This window comes from Eschscholzia californica, unplaced genomic scaffold (assembly GCF_041429995.1).
Source record: "Eschscholzia californica isolate CP2 unplaced genomic scaffold, dmEscCali1.0.p SCAF_5, whole genome shotgun sequence".
Lineage (NCBI taxonomy): Eukaryota > Viridiplantae > Streptophyta > Magnoliopsida > Ranunculales > Papaveraceae > Eschscholzia > Eschscholzia californica.
This window is the reverse complement of record NW_028238472.1, coordinates 12,747,386-12,765,551: the sequence shown is the minus strand read 5'-3', so window position 1 is coordinate 12,765,551 and position 18,166 is coordinate 12,747,386. Positions and strand designations below refer to the sequence as shown.

Genomic DNA, 18,166 nt, shown 5'->3' with positions numbered 1-18,166 from the left:
AAATGTATTTTACAAGTCTCCATTGGAAACAAAAAAATTTTTTAGAGTGTGTCTATATTGAAACTTAGGAAAGAAAATCTTCATTGACACTTGACAACCAGGACTTCTAAAGTGTTTGTTAGAGTGTCCAATTGGAGATGCTTCAAGTGTTGCATTGGAGAGAGTCTTTTTTCTAAAAACTCAATAAATCCTAGGTGACACTTAGGTGCTGTTTGTTTTTTGTTTTTTCAGATCTGAAATCTGAATTGGGTGCCAATTCAGATTTTAGATCTTTGTTTTTTTAATTTGGTAGGATCAGAATTTTGGCTGAATCACTTAGATGTCTGAAATAACTATAAAAAGACCCACTAATCTCAGACTTCAAAACAAGTCTGAAAGAGAGGCCCAACTTCTAAAAAAGGTCAAATGACTATTACGCCCCCATGAATTAAGAAAAACTCTACTATTAAAAATATTTCACCACCACCATAGCCACCACAACCACCACCACGCAACATGCCACCACAACCACCACACAGCAGGCCACCACCACCGCCAACACACAACAACAAAACCACCGCAACAACACAATCACCACATCCATCACCACCAAGAAACAACATCTCGTTCACGCGTTTCCTCAAACAAGTGAACAACATCAAGAATGGACTCAGAAGAACAATAACAATGAAGAAGATTGTTAGTTATAAACAAATCTGATCCAAACCCAGATTTTAAAACACAAGCATGTATCATGTTCCCCGTCTGTAAAGATCGAGAAGCAATCGTATTCCTTAAGATTGAGATGATAAACCACGAATCCATGATCTGGGTAGGATTTAATTGGGATCCATAAATGAAGAATCAAAAGGGTTTTTTGAAAGTATTACATATAAGGGTTAGAGAGAGAGATTGTCGATCTGGTCACCATGATTAACCTTCATCAGAACTTTTCCATCTTCCATCAGAGAGAGAGACGGTTGAGAGAGAGTAAATGAGGAAGGGAAACAGATAAAGAGGGATCTAGGGTTTCTTTCATTTATTGAGATTGAAAATAGAAATTATGTGTTCTTGGTAAAATAATATTAATCAAGGGTAAAAATGTCATTGTCTGAATTCAGACTTAATGATTTAGATTGGAAAATACAAACATCTGACTTGTAAAATAATTCATCCAATTCAAATTCAGCCATTTTAGTTCAGCCAATTCAGATTCAGTCAATTCAGATTCAGACATATAAAAAAAAACAACACCTTAGAGTCTCTCAAGTTGAGTCTTGCACTGGAGATGCTCTAACATAAAGGAATGAAAAAGAAACAAATTGTAAACTTATTAGGGTTTTCAACAAAATCTATAATAAATCTATTATATTAAAACAGGTCAGTCGGTTATCCAGGGGATAAGTCTGACCGTCCATTTTATTTTAGAGATTTGGTTGGGAACACATCCGACGGATGATATAATTTTTTTTTATGTAAATAGACTACAAAAAGAAGGGTATCTATGTAAATCAACTAAAATTAATTAGAGTAACTACTACCCATATATTTCTCTTTTTTTTTTTTTTTTTCTATTGAGTAAAAAAAACGTAGGAGGATGAGAAATCAACTAAAATTAGTTAGAGTAACTACTACCCATATATTTCTCTCTTTTTTTTTATATTAAGTAGAAAAACGTGGGAGGATGAGAAATTAGTGGGGAGAAAATCTCTCTTCCACATTCTTGATCGGTTTTTTTATGAAAAACTTCCCAAAGTAACTATTTCAAAAAAATATAAATAGGACTCTTGCCACACTGATATCTTTTCACTGTAAGAAAAAAACAATCTCTCACATCTATTTTATAGTTCAGACTTCAATGAAATATTATTTTTCTTTTTTAAATGTAATTCTCTTTTTTTAAATGTAAATAGCTTAGTATTTGATTGCTCCTCTTGATTGTTTAATGTATAATTATTATTTTCTCTAAATGTAATATGACTATTCAACTATTACAATATTCTTAACACGACAGCGCAGCCAAAAAGGATCTATCGCGTCCGTAGGACGCGGTGGGAACCTAGTTTCGATAAATAGAAGAAGTAAAACGACATGGCAGTACTATATGAAGAATCACATGAGGAGTGAAGTCAAAGTTATATGGTCTGATATTTCTTCTCCCTGAATTAGAAACCCCGCTAAAAGAATATATGAAACAAGAAATGTGAACATGGTGACTGGTGAGGGACAGTACTGCAGGAATAGAGTAAAGAGATTTGGTTTGAGAAACCCCGAATTGTTATTTATTAAACAAATATGAAAGAAGAAGTGGATATAAAATGAAAGTGTCGTGGTTGTGGAAGAAGTCGACAGTGGTGGAAGAAAGATGGAGGTGAAACAAAAGATTTTGTCTCTTGAAAAAACAGCAAAATTTGACAAAAAGTAAAGAAGTAAAAAAGTTGGGGATAAAAAATAAATATCATAAAAAATATTGTTAGGGACTTACTAACTTAGGGAGCTATACTGGAAACTGGTCGTCTTTAGGGGGTTTAATATAATTAACCGTCTATTTTTCTGCAACATTACTTCTGAGAGCACAGTATCATTTTATAAGTTGAACTCTCTGCTACTTCTAACTCTCTCTCTCTCTCAGTCAGATCTCAGAATTATCGCCAAACCAAAACCCTCTCTCTCTCTCTCTCTCTCTCTCTCTCTCTCTCTCTCTTCTTTAATACTTTCTCTTTCAACCATAGATATCTCCGCCACCCACTTTCCACCACCCACCACACAATTTCACATATAAATCTCTTCCCCTCTCTCTCTTCCCATTCACGATGTCGATTTCTCTTACCACCAACAATGGAAGGAAATGGTAACCCCAATTACACCAACGGCACTACCAATTCAACTCTCAATTTCAGAAACAGAGAAGGAAATCAAAAACCCATCAACGGAAACATCATTATGAACGGAAATCACAAAGAGGGTAATTCAGATAAGATCAAAAGCATGAACAAGAAATCAACAATAGCGAGTTCACTCAGTGATCCATATTTCATGAGTTGGTCAATTACTGATGCCGTTGATTTAATAAAGTATCATCCGATTCCTTGCATTTTTGGTATCTCACTACTTTTTTTCATGGGTGTTGAATACACATTGTTTATGATACCTTCTTCATCTCAACCGTTCGATCTAGGGTTTATACTCACTCAATCACTTCATCATCTTCTCTCTATCAATCCTTTCCTCAACACGGTTTTGGCCGGTCTTAATACGGTAACAGAAATGACTTTCTCTTTATTTCCCATTTTCACTTCATTTTCGTGGTTAAGCACTTTAAAACCCCTTTTATTTCATGGGCCCCACATTATTAGGTCCAATGCAACTACCGTCCATTATTAGGCCCAAACTTTTCCATGGCCAAATTTTTAGTTGGTGTCAAATTGGGGTCTATAATGGAATGTGTATATTATTAATTAAGAGTGCCAATACAATACATATTACAAATAAGTGTTGGAATGTATTTTCGGAATCTATTGTCTTGGGTTTTTCTTGCGCATTATTAAACCCATGTTTAAGTTCTTAAGTTGTTGATATTGGGTAGTATTTTTTAGTATTGGAGGTAAATGATATTTCACATTATCGACTACCTTTTCGGTAGTTGTTGATATTGGAGGTAAATGATATATCGATATTTGAACATGAGTGAAACTGGGCTAAATTGATATAATTAGCGGGCCCAAGTTTATTTGAGTTGGATTTTGTGGATCCCGAGGTGCGTAGTATGTAGGCCCACTTGTCAAATGGGTAGTGATTGGGCCAAGAGTCATCAGAAAGGGAGGCTCATAGCATAACATTATGAAAAGGGAAATCTTAGACAGATTTGGAAGAGAATTTCAAATCAACGGCCTAAATTTCTTCTTGATATGGGATTCCCTCCCAAATTTTCTGCCTAGGATTTCTCTTGCTAAATCATTTTCCATTATCAAGTGAAACAAATGCATCAAATGAATGTGATAGAGAAGAAGTAAAATAACTACAATAACGAAATGAAATCAAATAATTTGATATGTTTGTGATAAAATGATGGAATGTGGTGTTGGGTTCAGGTTTTTGTAGGTATGCAAACAACATACATACTATGGACATGGGTAGTGGAAGGTCGACCAAGAGCCACTATTGCTACTCTGTTTATGTTCACTTGTAGAGGAATCCTTGGTTACTCAACTCAATTGCCTTTGCCTCAGGTATACTTCCTATTACCTCCTTTATTTGAATTACCTTCTACAATCACTTATTTGCTATGGCTCTTACTCAAAGTATTGACGTCACAACATTTTTATATCCCCCGAGATTTTCAAGAATTAGTTGATGTATGTGGTTCGGGTAATGTCACATCAACCTCTGGAATAGACCGAGTAAAACCTTTACCGAAAGAAACGTATCCCTTTATCTATTCCTAATCTTTTTCTTTAAACTCTGCATTGTTTCTGACGCCTTTTCTACTTTAGCTGATCTTTTTCTTTTCTGCTTGCTTACATGAAAAGAAAAATATTGTTCCACATTACTAATAAGATGCATCTTATCCTTCATATTTTGATCACAACAATATTCTCGGGTTGCAGGAATTTTTGGGTTCGGGCGCAGATTTCCCTGTCGGAAATGTATCTTTCTTTTTGTTCTTCTCGGGACATGTAGCCGGATCTGTTATTGCGTCGATTGACATGAGAAGAATGAAGAGATGGGAGTTGGCATGGACATTTGATGCATTGAATATACTTCAAGTGGTGAGATTGCTTGGAACAAGAGGACATTATACTATAGATTTGGCTGTTGGTTTAGGTGCTGGAATGCTTTTTGATTCTCTTGCAGGCAAGTATGAGGAATCTAAAATTGGAAGAGTTTATAAGGGCTAAGTTTTTTTTTATGTCTTCTTTAGAGTTTGAATATCATTCAAGAAACAGACTAAATTTAATGGAAATTCAGTTCTTATACTTGGGTGCTTCTTTTTATTTGCGAACTTGATCTATGTCTAAATTTAGATTGCTATATTAGTTTTAGACGGTCAATTGTCTAGATGAATCATTCTTAGGTTAGTCAGACGCTGATTGAAAAAAATAAAGGTTTACACATCTAAGTAGTAGAGGCATAGTTGGTATACTTTTTGGATTATGAGTAAATGGTCCAAGGTCTGATGTTAACATTAACAGCTCAATTATGGGCTGCTTCATTACATCTCCAAGTACAAGACGATTGACAAACTGAGTTCACTTCTTGCGTGATCTACAGTCTCGTCACTAGCTCCACATAGTACACAACTCTTCGGGAAACATTCCAAGGAATCGCCCGACAATGCTTCTTACAACCATCCCATTTTTCAATGCTCTCCACATAAATTGTTCTTACAACCATCCCATTCTTCAATGCTCTCCACATAAATTGTTTGATCTTCAGTGTTAGTTTAGAATTCTTTCAAAAACGAGACCAATTCAATGGTACAGTGACAGAGTGTGGTCAATTGTTCTTCTCCGATCAAACTCCCCTTTTATAAATTTGATTTGGCCGAAAGCTTTCCCATTATGATTGGTGTCAAGATGATTCTATCTTACGCCGAATGTTGTGGCAGTCGATTATCCAAGATTGCTTCCACTGTGTCCCTGTCAAAAAATTATTCTTCGGAGTCTTCGATAGTGATGTCCCTTATCATTCTACCTCTTCATTTTAACTTCGAACTGATTTTCCATTCTCATGACTCGTGCAAAATTATTTGGATTGTATCAGGTTAAAAGATCATTGCAAAGGCACCATAATTTTCACACTTAATATTTGCTGATGATCAATTTTTGTTTGGTAAATGTACCTCATCCATAATTATTATTTTTCGATGAGATACCTCATCCATAATTACATGGTTGGGGCAAACAATTAACTCAATAAATTAGCCATTTATTACAAGAAAAGATGAATCAATCCGTTAAGGAAGATTTTATTACTGGATTATCAGGGTAACAACTATACTTCATTATTGAAAAGTTTCAAGAAAAACTGACTAGCAAGAAAATCGGATTTATCTATCAAGAAGAGAAAGATTAAAAGAAAAACAACATTGGGGCTGGACTCCCAAAAGAGAGATCCACCCCGATTATAGCTGTTGGGACTCTAATATACCCCAACAACTATAATAATGGAGTTGGGAGCCTTGAGGGAAGGGGCTCCAAGCCCGAGGGCTCTTGACTCTTTTTTTTTTTTGTTGAACTATCAAATATATTAAGCAAAAGGAAGGTACAATATTCCACGACTTCGATCGATTCTTCTTACGCGCCCATTTGGCTAGTTTGTCTGTTTTAGAATTGCAATTCCTCTTAGTGTGGCTGAATTTGACGCTATCGAACTTTTTCCTAATTTCTTTGATTCTTTGAATTTGGATCATGGATTGCCATTGGATTTTATGCCTGGGGTGATTGAGGTGCTGGATGAGGTTGATGTTGTTAGAGTGCCTGAGTAAGAAAATCATCATTTTTCTGATGGGAAAGAAAACAATTGTTTTCACATTAGAAAGTCAAATTAAAGTGTTTGGTTTGGTTGTAGAAACTTCTGGGCTGCCTTTAAAAATCTCTATACTTAGGGCAGCTTTTCTGGGTGTCTTTAGAAAACCCAGTTCTCTCTCAGAGGGGGTGCCTTTAGAATTTCATGGTGTTGTCATCTCCTTTCTTCTCTTCCACCATTCTCATCTTTCCAATATCTCAAAATCAAATTTCGAATTGGTGTTCTAGGGTGAAGATGATGATGTTCATAAAGAAAAATGACAAAATCATCCATTTTATGAACATCCATCAAACAAAAGAAGAAGGAAGTACTGGAATTTGTAAGTTGCAACTCTTATTGGGAATCTGAATTTGTAATGGAAGAAGAAGAGTTGTGGAAATGTAAAAACCATCCATCAAAGAAAAGAAGTAATGGATTGTCCAGCTTGTCTAAGGGATCGCTTAATCACTCTATGCCCTAATTGCGCTCAAATCGGTCCTTGTTCATGTGGTTCTTCAATTTCATCATCAATCCGGAAGAAGTATTGAATTCAGAGGTACTGATCGAATCTCAAATCTCATCCAAAACGAACCACCTTTTCAAAGACCAAATTCTACTGCATTAATTCAGACAGTAAAGCCGATATTTTCAGAGAAATTTGTTGAAGAAGAATGAATGGTATCATGTTGAAGCGAAAAAAAAAGGAATCAAACTAAGAATGATGAGAGTTGGAGAAGATGCAAAAAGAGATTTATCGATCGAAAGAAGCCATGAAAGTTCTCCAAGCAGTCATTGCTGGGGCAGCCAAGACTGAAAATAGGTGGGAGAGATTACCTAAATACCCTTGAGGGAGGAGAGAGAGTGAGTAAGAAATGGTTTGCCCATCTAAAAGGTGGGAAATAATTTTCACACTTTTTTTCTCGTATCAAACGGATCCTAAGGTTGTGTTTGATATCAGGGAAACAATTCCATGGAAATACAAGAGTTCCATGGAAAGTCTTTCCACGGAATTTACTCCGTGGAAATAAGAGTGCTTTCGTTTGTTAGTCATTTCTTATTCCGTGGAATTACGAACTCTATTATTTGGTTGACAACTAACTTCTACGAATATAATATTCAATTAAGAGTTTTTATTTATTCTTTATGTAGTCTGAATGATATTTTTACTTTTGCGAAAATAACATTTTCATCCTCATGTTGTCTAAATTATATTTTTACCCTTATGTTTTCAAGATTATATTTTTACCCCTATGTTGTAAGATTATTTAACCTTGTGTCACTTTACTAATTTAAGGGTAAAAATGTCATTTTGATATTATACGAGGGTAAAAATGTCATTTTGACAGCAGAAGGGTAAAATGTCAATTTGATATTATAAAAGGGTAAGAATGTAATTTTGGCTATAGAAATCCAAAATATCATTTTGACAACTTTGTAAACATGTCATTTGGTAAGAAGGACAAAAATGTCATTTGTACAATGTATAAGAAAACTTTATTTTGCTAAATTTTATGGGTAACAATATCATTTTGAACATATATTATTTGGAGCTAAATTTTAGGTTTCAAGTATCTGAATATATTAAAATATTTTTATTTTGATTTTTGACTTTCCACGGAAACGAATTCCGAGGGGGGAGCAAGGAATTAAAAGTGGACTATTTCATGGAAATAGATTCCGTAGGGAATTAAAGCCATGGAATTACACGTCGTATCAAACGGTGGAAATGCCTATTTCCATGGAAATTCTTTTATTTCCATGGAAATGGGAGATATCAAACACACCCTAAGTGTTACATATTTTAATATTTTCTATAGATGAAACCAATAGCATTTAGCAAGGGGTGTGGCTAAAAGCACCCGACCAAACTGCGGTAGGCCCTCAGTCAAAGCACAAATTGGGAGATGTCCCATATGCAATCCGGGTGCCTACAACACTTTGGTCGGGGGCCTTTAGCAGGGCCAGTTTCATCTATCACAATTTTTTTTTTTTGTTGAGAATACAAGAAAGTACTAAGAACTAAAAGAAAGAAAAACCTCCCGATATGCCTGTTCCGAGACCCACATCCAGTTTCCTTCATGAGTTCGTCCCCATTTAGCTAACTGATCTGCCCTGGTGTTATTCTCCCTCGGGATAAATGAGAAATCCACTTCTACTAATTCGTTCGCAAGCTGGTAAATGATCTGCATAAGGTTTTCTGATTGCCAATAAATCGTTGATTCTTCCTGACGTATTCTCCGAATAATGTTGAGATTATCACTCTCTATTCGAATGCAAGGGATGTGATTGAAGTTGGCCCACTGCAATGCCTTAATGATAGCCCAACATTCACATTCTTCCGCGTTCTGTCCCCTAATATTATAAGCTGCAGCTGCTACAAACACTGAATGCTCGTCCTGCATGAAACACCCCACGCCAGCCATTTCGGTCACGGCTATGAAAGAAGCATCAACATTGATCTTGACAAAAGGTGTCAAAGACTGAAACGATTGACTGGTTACATTCAACTCCTCGTTGATTTGATGTATCTTGGTGAGTGTTGGGGTACCCCTAATTCTGGTTAGCATCATCTCATGAGTAGTATTGGTACGGGATAGGCATTTATCACACCTGGCCTTCCATATATTCCAAAGAACGGTAGAAAAAAGGATTTTTGAATCTTCGTCCATGTCCTTCCAAGTAATAATCCATTCCTGCAGGCTATGTATATTTTCTGAAATAATATTAAACAAGAACCACACTAATTTAGCAAAACCGCAATGAAGAAGAACATGGTTCATAGTCTCCCTATCATTACAATATTCACAGTCGTATAAACCACCAATGTACTTTCCTATTTTGTCCCGGACTGGTAGACTATTGGTACAGCATTTCCACACAAATAGTTTGATTCTAGGAATAACAGGCAAATCCCTTATAAATTTCCATTCCTTGGGTTCATATGGGTTCCTCTCAGAACGTAAATAGTTATACATGGATTTGATAGTGAAGTTTCCCGATTTGGTTAGTGACCATCTAGCTATATCCATCTGATGTGCCTGCAGATTAATACTCAAAATTGCATTACATACATTAGCATTAAAGTATTGAGATAAAATATTCGTATTCCAATGGTTATTCGTAATAAGTTGGACCACAACAGTGAGCTGACAATTATTATCGTTGGTCAGCGGAGGGGGATGATTAGGAATCCAGTAGTCATGCCAAATGTTGATATTGGTACCTTTATTAACATCTTAGAAGACTAGTTTGGACACTTTACTAATATGTTTGGATATGGATTTCCAAAGCCAAGAATGGTGATTTTTTGCCTCTTTAGGGAATTGCTCTTTATTAAAGTATTTAGCCTTAAGAATTTTGGCCCAAGGTGAAGCTGGGTTTTTAAAGAGACGCCAAACTAATTTGCTGAGGAAAGCTTGGTTGTCTAGTTCAGGCAGGCGAAAGCCAAGACCGCCGAGATTTTTGGGGAGACAAATGGCAGACCAGTGAATGGTATGTATGGATTTAGATTTTCCCCACCAGAAAGCCCTTTGAAGGGCCTCAATGCGTCTGCTTACGCCCTTAGGGATGACAAAGCATTGCATTTGGTATCGGGGAACAGCCGCAGCTATTGTGGAGACCACAATAGATCGGCCAGCTTGAGAGAGAAGAGAAGCTTTCCATTTAGAGAGCTTATGCTGGATCTGGTTAGTAATAGAAGAAAACAGTCTAATTTTATTAGTTCTAATGAAAAGATGGGTACCCAGATATTTATCAAGCAATGATGATTGATGAACTTTAAGGTTTCTGATGATAAGACGCTTGAACTTAGGATGAGTGTTTTTCGAAAAGAAAATAGAGGATTTATCGAAATTGATCAACTGGCCAGAGGCCATGCAGAAGGTATCCAGAATATGCTGGAGCACGGAGAGATTAGCCAAAGAATTCTGACCGAAAATAATACAGTCATCAGCAAAAAGTAAGTGTTTGATTTGTATACTGGAAAGGGTGTCACAACAGCTGTTCTCAAGCAGTCTACTAAGGCCTTCCATCGCAATGGTGAATAGGAAAGGGGAGAGTGGGTCTCCCTGCCTAATTCCCCTAGTAACATTGAAGGTGGGACCCGACCTACCATTAATGAGGACCGCCATGGTTGAAGTCGAGATACATTCATGAATCAACTTAATCCACTTATCCGAAAACCCCATATGACTCATCACTGTCTCTAAGAATTCCCACTCAATACGGTCAAATGCTTTGGACATATCAAGTTTAAGAGCAAAATAGATTTTGGAACCTTTTATGTGTTTAAAAGAGTGAGTCAGCTCTTGACTGATAATAATATTATCAGTGATTTGTCGACCCGGAACATAGGCCGTCTGAAAGGGAAAAATAATATCCGGGAGAAGCACCTTGAGGCGATTCGCCAGCATTTTGGTGATGATCTTATAAGTGGTATTCATAAGACTGATCGGTCTATAATCCGAGGTAGTTTGAGGGGATTTGGTTTTAGGAATAAGGCAAATATGAGTATGGTTTACTTGGTTATGCAACGTACCGTTATGAAAGAAATCCACTACCAGCTTAGTGACGTCTCCTTTAACAGTATTCCAATTTGCCTTACAGAAAATAAGGAGATAGCCATCTGGTCCCGGAGCAGAATCCGATTTGAGAGAAGAAACCGCCTTATAGATATCTGTTTCCGTAGGGGTGCTAGTCAGAGTGTCATTCTGAGTAGGAGTAATCTGGGCAGGAAAGAGATTGAGTAATTCGGAGGAGATGGTAGAACCAGTAGAAGTAGAGATGTTCTGAGGGTTGTGGGAGAAAGTATTAGCAATATCAGAAGCCTCGTAAATCCATGATCCATCATTCCGCTTGATCGCAGAAATTCGGTTTTTCCTATTGCGATTAATCCCCTTCACATGGAAAAATTTGGTGTTACGATTTCCCAACTGAATATTATCATTACGAGATTTTTCTTTCCACAGACTCTCAAGCTGAAGATAAGCATTTTCAAGGTTCTTATTCAACATATGACAAACATCATGATCATCAACCCCTTGAAGAGCCTCAGTTTACTGTGCGATCTTAGTCTCTAGATTCCCGAAAACCTGTTTATTCCATCTCGAGAGATGAATAGCTAGGTGATTGAGCTTTGGTTGGATTTGGCTAGGAATAGAGGGCCAATGGTTATAAATAAACTCTCCACAATCCGGATGCGACATCCAGGTACGAATAAATTTGAAGGATTTTTTTCCAAGATCAGAAGCCGGCGAAGTGGTAAGCAAGATGGGAAGGTGATCCGACCCCACCCCATCCAGATGGGTGAGAAGAGTAGAGGGGAAATCCAATAACCAATAATAATTAGCAAGCACCCTGTCTAATCGTTCTTTGATTAGTGTGCCCTTAAAATTTCTGTTAGTCCAAGTGAAGGGGGTGCCTCTAAATCCAACATCTCTAAGGCCCATATTATTAATCTCGTCTTTTATTTTTTTGGCATGATTAGGGAATTCGTGGTTACCTCCGGCCTTCTCAGAAGGATGGAGTATGGTGTTGAGACCACCCATTAAAACCCAAAGACTATTAGGGTTATGGGTATGAGACAGGCTACGAGGGGTAGCCCAAGGGATCATTCTATTCTTACTGTACGGGCTCCCATAAAAGCCCGTAAGCCCGAAGGTTTTATCACTGCCAATGTGCGTGCTCTTAACATGAATAATATGGTCATCAGCATGAATAATGTCTACCTGAAACTCCATGGACCAGTAAAGGGCCAGGCCTCCTGCCTTGTTGTTTGGGTCTACCATGAAAGTGTTGTAATTCAGGTGAAGGTTGAGGAGCTTGTGAAGTTATTCTTTGGAACTTTTGGTTTCCGAAAGGAAGATAAAGTCTGGTCAATGAGCTCGAATTTATCGGCAAAGATGCTTACGATTAAGAACTCGGCCACAACCTCTAATGTTCCAAGCCAACAAGGTAAGGTCAGGAGGAGGGGTGCCCATCAGCGGCAAAGGATCAAGGGATCTAAAGGCAACTCCCGCCTACAAGACACAAGTACAGAGAGGTCTAGAGGCGAGCCCCAACTGCAAGTCACAACAACAGAGGGTCTAAAGGCCACTACAACTACAAGACCCCTGATCAAGGGGGTCTAGAGGCAACCCCCAAGGACAAGGCACCATAGAAGCAGGTCAAAAGGACACCATGTCAAAAGGACACCAGGTCAGGGGGTCTAAAGGCCACCCCAACTACACGTCAAAAGGACAGGAGGGTCTGGAGGCAGAACACCAGAAGAGGGTCTAAAGGCCACTACAACTACAAGGCCCCAGATCAAGGGGGTCTAGAGGCAACCCCCAAGGACAAGGCACCACAGAAGCGGGTCAAAAGGACACCAGGTCATCTATCACAATTCACAACCCACTCTTTGAACTTTCAACAAAAAAAAAAAGAAAAACTAGTAGTCTTTGAGAGGTCTAAACATCTGTGTTGCGCATCAACACAAAATCAACCCCATTTACTGTCACATTATTCATCAACTCTCACCTAACCAATAAATTGTCAAGATAGGTCGGTGGCTCGATCCATGAACCTCACCTTTCTTGCCCCAAAAATGGTGGATCCTCAAGGTTGGTCGCATGTCTTGTGTTGTGGGTCACCACCCCACCGTACCTCATAGTTTTGTGTACCCTACTGAACCCAAACTAATCCATTCATTCTCTCCCATAATCCCTCAACTTCTCACCAAAACGCAAACAAGTGAGTACCTACAAATATTTGACCTTCCATGGATAGATTCTTGGTCTCCCATTACTATTGGTACCTACAAATATTTGATGTTAGTAGAAAAAAATGTACTTTTGTTGTAAAGCAATTTCAGTCGAGTGTGGTGTTCCTCTTAAGAGGTTAAACACCCTTTTCTTGTGAGGCCTTTTAAAACCATGATGTCTAGGTGCGCCAAAGTGGACAATATCACTACGAGTCCAGAAGACTGGTCTGCATCTTCCTTTACCATCTTTGAAATTGTTTTTACATGTAATAGGAATCAAGGTCATTGACAATTACTTGACCCTTTCTAGAATCCCTTCCAAGAACTTTAGGAGCAGACCTATTGATAAGCTGACCTAACCGATGCAACCTGAGTCAACCCAATAACAATTAATAAAAACTATTTTCATCACATTACTTTGCTTGGTGAGGATGGTAGCTTGCAGTAATTTTTAGGTCGTTGGCTCAATCTTTCCATTTGTATCGTTTTCTAGACTGTGTTTCTCTATCCACCCTCTGGCTCTCAACCCCTCCCTCTCTAGCTCTTTCTCGTCGACTTTCTCAATCTCATTTTTCCTCTCTATTTCTATACGTACATATATTTTTTTTTCTTCTCCATAAATTTTATCATCCAACACAAATAACTAAATTTACAACGATTAATTTTGGTTCCTATTTGATTGAATAAAAATGATTCATCCTTTAAATTATTTTTACGGGAACCTAGTGGTCCTTATGATTTTCGATTGTGGTAACCATAATTAACTATTCTCTCGTCACATATACTACACTATGGAGTATATAAATGTACATATAACAAAAAGAAAATTATAAAATACTCCTATTCCTTTTGTCGCGTTTAACTATTTTCTCTTCACAATTATTAAGTATTAACTATTCTCTGGTCACATAAAAGATTCTCTTGTCATGAACTTTTGGTACTTGAGTTTGTATTTTTTTGGTGACTTTAATTTGAGCTTGGTTGGATCAAGTTCCAACTCCTGCCTAATGAGCCTTGTAGCCGCTACTTTTGGAGATGAAACTCAAATTTTGAATTATTGATGGAGTTGTTCAAACAATTATACATGATCAGGGCCTAGAGGCGAGCCCCAACTGCAAGTCACAACAACAGAGGATCTAAAGGCCACTACAACTACAAGACCCCAGATCAAGGGGGTCTAGAAGCAACCCCCAAGGACAAGGCACCATAGAAGCAGGTCAAAAGGACACCATGTCAAAAGGACACCATGTCAAAAGGTCTAAAGGCCACCCCAACTACACGTCAAAAGGACAGGAGGGTCTGGAGGCAGCCCCTAACTACAAGTCACACCAGAAGAGGGTCTAAAGGCCACTACAACTACAAGGCCCCAGATCAAGGGGGTCTAGAGGCAACCCCCAAGGACAAGGCACCACAGAAGCGGGTCAAAAGGACACCAGGTCATCTATCACAATTCACAACCCACTCTTTGAACTTTCAACAAAAAAAAAAAAAAAAACTAGTAGTCTTTGAGAGGTCCAAACATCTGTGTTGCGCATCAACACAAAATCAACCCCATTTACTGTCACATTATTCATCAACTCTCACCTAACCAATAAATTGTCAAGATAGGTCGGTGGCTCGATCCACGAACCTCACCTTTCTTGCCCCAAAAATGGTGGATCCTCAAGGTTGGTCGCATGTCTTGTGTTGTGGGTCACCACCCCACCGTACCTCAAAGTTTTGTGTACCCTACTGAACCCAAACTAATCCATTCATTCTCTCCCATAATCCCTCAACTTCTCACCAAAACGCAAACAAGTGAGTACCTACCAATATTTGACCTTCCATGGATAGATTCTTGGTCTCCCATTACTATTGGTACCTACAAATATTTGATGTTAGTAGAAAAAAATGTACTTTTGTTGTAAAGCAATCTCAGTCGAGTGTGGTGTTCCTCTTAAGAGGTTAACCACCCTTTTCTTGTGAGGCCTTTTAAAACCATGATGTCTAGGTGCGCCAAAGTGGACAATATCACTACGAGTCCAGAAGACTGGTCTGCATCTTCCTTTACCATCTTTGAAATTGTTTTTACATGTAATAGGAATCAAGGTCATTGACAATTACTTAACCCTTTCTAGAATCCCTTCCAAGAACTTTAGGAGCAGACCTATTGATAAGCTGACCTAACCGATGCAACCTGAGTCAACCCAATAACAATTAATAAAAACTATTTTCATCACATTACTTTGCTTGGTGAGGATGGTAGCTTGCAGTAATTTTTAGGTCGTTGGCTCAATCTTTCCATTTGTATCGTTTTCTAGACAGTGTTTCTCTATCCACCCTCTGGCTCTCAACCCCTCCCTCTCTAGCTCTTTCTCGTCGACTTTCTCAATCTCATTTTTCCTCTCTATTTCTATACATACATATATTTTTTTTCTTCTCCATAAATTTTATCATCCAACACAAATAACTAAATTTACAAAGATTAATTTTGGTTCCTATTTGATTGAATAAAAATGATTCATCCTTTAAATTATTTTTACGGGAACCTAGTGGTCCTTATGATTTTCGATTGTGGTAACCATAATTAACTATTCTCTCGTCACATATACTACACTATGGAGTATATAAATGTACATATAACAAAAAGAAAATTATAAAATACTCCTATTCCTTTTGTCGCGTTTAACTATTTTCTCTTCACAATTATTAAGTATTAACTATTCTCTGGTCACATAAAAGATTCTCTTGTCATGAACTTTTGGTACTTGAGTTTGTATTTTTTTGGTGACTTTAATTTGAGCTTGGTTGGATCAAGTTCCAACTCCTGCCTAATGAGCCTTGTAGCCATTGCTTTTGGAGATGAAACTCAAATTTTGAATTATTGATGGAGTTGTTCAAACAATTATACATGATAATCGATCTAACCGATAAGAGACCTTAAATTTGTCTTAAGATTGTCAAACTGTAGGATTTATGTGGGTAGTGTGGTAGTCAACCCACAGAAATTTGCTAGTCAATCCTACTGAAATTTCTTTCATAAAAAAAGTCTTATTGAAATTTGGATTTTTGAGTTTAAGGTCCAAAAATAAGGGGGGTAATTAATCATATATCCACTCCTAAATCAATAAATAAAATAAAACCAAAATAAATCAAAAATGTAAAATAAGTCCAAAAATTCACTATTTGGTGGGCCCCATGCATCAATCCTTTAATTTTCTCTCATTTTTGCCCTTTCATAGATATTTTTTAACCATTGGTAAACCAAAGGTTTGTGATGGTTGAGTTAATACAATTGTTCTTTCCATAAATTTTATGAAAGAATATTTATGGTGGATATTTAATGTTAATCTTTATTTCCAAAACTTATATTTTTCTAAAGTAACCTACCAAATCAATGGATATTTACCTAAAATTAGTTTCTCTCTCCCAAAAATCAGTTTCCCTTTCTGTAATTATATGTTCTTTGAGTTCAAGAAAATATATTATTTCCAAAACTGATATTTGTCTAAATTAACCTACCAATTCAATGGATATTAACCTAAAACGAGATGCTCTTTTCCAAAAATGATTTTCTCTCTCTGTAACTCTATGTTCTTTGAACTTTAAGAAAGTATGAATTTGTGATTTACTTTTTATTTCTACCTCGATCCAATTAGACATCTACAAATTCGTGTGTGAGGTTAAAAAGCAAACTATTTTTCTAGCATCTTAATGATTCTACTAGCATATTTTACATTCTACTAGCATCTGATAATTGAATTTGATAAAGTAGTTTAAAAAGCAAATACTATTTCGTTAACATCTTATTGATTCTAATAGCAATTTTTACATTCTATTAGCATCTGTTGAATGAATATGAATACAGTAGTTTAAAAAGCAAGAATATTTTGCTAGCATCTTATGAATTTGTTACAGTAGGTTAACAAATACTTTTTCTAAAGTAACCTACCAAATCAATGGATATTTACCTAAAATTAGTTTCTCTCTCCCAAAAATGTGTTTCTCTTTCTGTAATTATATGTTCTTTGAGTTCAAGAAAATATATTATTTCCAAAACTGATATTTGTCTAAATTAACCTACCAATTCGATGGATATTTACCTAAAACGAGATGCTCTCTCCCAAAAACGATTTTCTCTCTCTGTAACTCTATGTTCTTTGAATTTCAAGAAAGTATGAATTTGTGATTTGCTTTTTATTTCTACCTCGATCCAATTAGACATCTACAAATTCGTTTGTGAGGTTAAAAAGCAAACTATTTTGCTAGCATCTTACTGATTCTACTAGCATATTTTACATTCTACTAGCATCTGATAATTGAATTTGATAAAGTAGTTTAAAAAGCAAATACTATTTCGCTAACATCTTATTGATTCTCATAGCAATTTTTACATTCTATTAGCACCTGTTGAATGAATATGAATACAGTAGTTTAAAAAGCAAGAATATTTTGCTAGCATCTTATGAATTTGTTACAGTAGGTTAACAAATACTTTTTAGTAATTAAAATATATTATGTGAAATTGTTTTTGTTACATTTTCAGTATTTTACTAGCATTTTCTTGATTCTGTTACCATCTGATATGAATTTGTTACAATAGGTCGATTCTAATAAAATTCTATGCTGGTAGAATATTATCGAGTCCAACAACATTTTTAACGTTTGTTTTTTCTTACTCTTCACTACTGTAGATGATGAATTAAACCAGCAATCGATTCTCTCTCTCTCCCACTCGATGCTTTTGCCTTTTTCACTCGGTTTAATTCGGCGTCGATGATGAATGAAATCAAAACCTAGTTCGTATATTAGAAAGTGACGATGCTCTCTCTCTCTTCGGTTTGATTTTGACCAATTCTAATATAAATATAAAATAAAGTATTCTGCTAAACGAAAAAGACAACTATTTTTCCGGAAGGAAAGTTTATTTTTAAGGAAATCATTTAATGAATCTCTAAATAT

At 36.6% G+C, this 18,166-nt stretch overlaps 1 protein-coding gene across 1 annotated transcript; it reads left to right on the top strand.

The window, feature by feature from the left end:
* Positions 1-2,308: 2,308 nt before the first annotated feature.
* On the top strand, positions 2,309-4,955 carry LOC147537186 (phosphatidylcholine:diacylglycerol cholinephosphotransferase 1-like). Its single transcript, XM_086643911.1, has 3 exons — positions 2,309-3,237; positions 4,071-4,208; positions 4,587-4,955. The coding sequence occupies exons 1-3, from the start codon at positions 2,818-2,820 to the stop codon at positions 4,875-4,877; spliced, it is 849 nt and encodes a 282-aa protein (XP_086500037.1). The 5' UTR covers positions 2,309-2,817; the 3' UTR covers positions 4,878-4,955.
* The last annotated feature ends 13,211 nt before the right edge of the window (positions 4,956-18,166 follow it).

Excerpts from the sequence above, each read along its gene's own strand:
- LOC147537186 (XM_086643911.1), top strand. The coding sequence starts at position 2,818 with ATGGAAGGAAATGGTAACCCCAATTACACCAACGGCACTACCAATTCA. Across the intron at positions 3,238-4,070 it reads TTTTGGCCGGTCTTAATACG|GTTTTTGTAGGTATGCAAAC; the intron begins GTAACAGAAATG and ends TGTTGGGTTCAG. Across the intron at positions 4,209-4,586 it reads CTCAATTGCCTTTGCCTCAG|GAATTTTTGGGTTCGGGCGC; the intron begins GTATACTTCCTA and ends CTCGGGTTGCAG.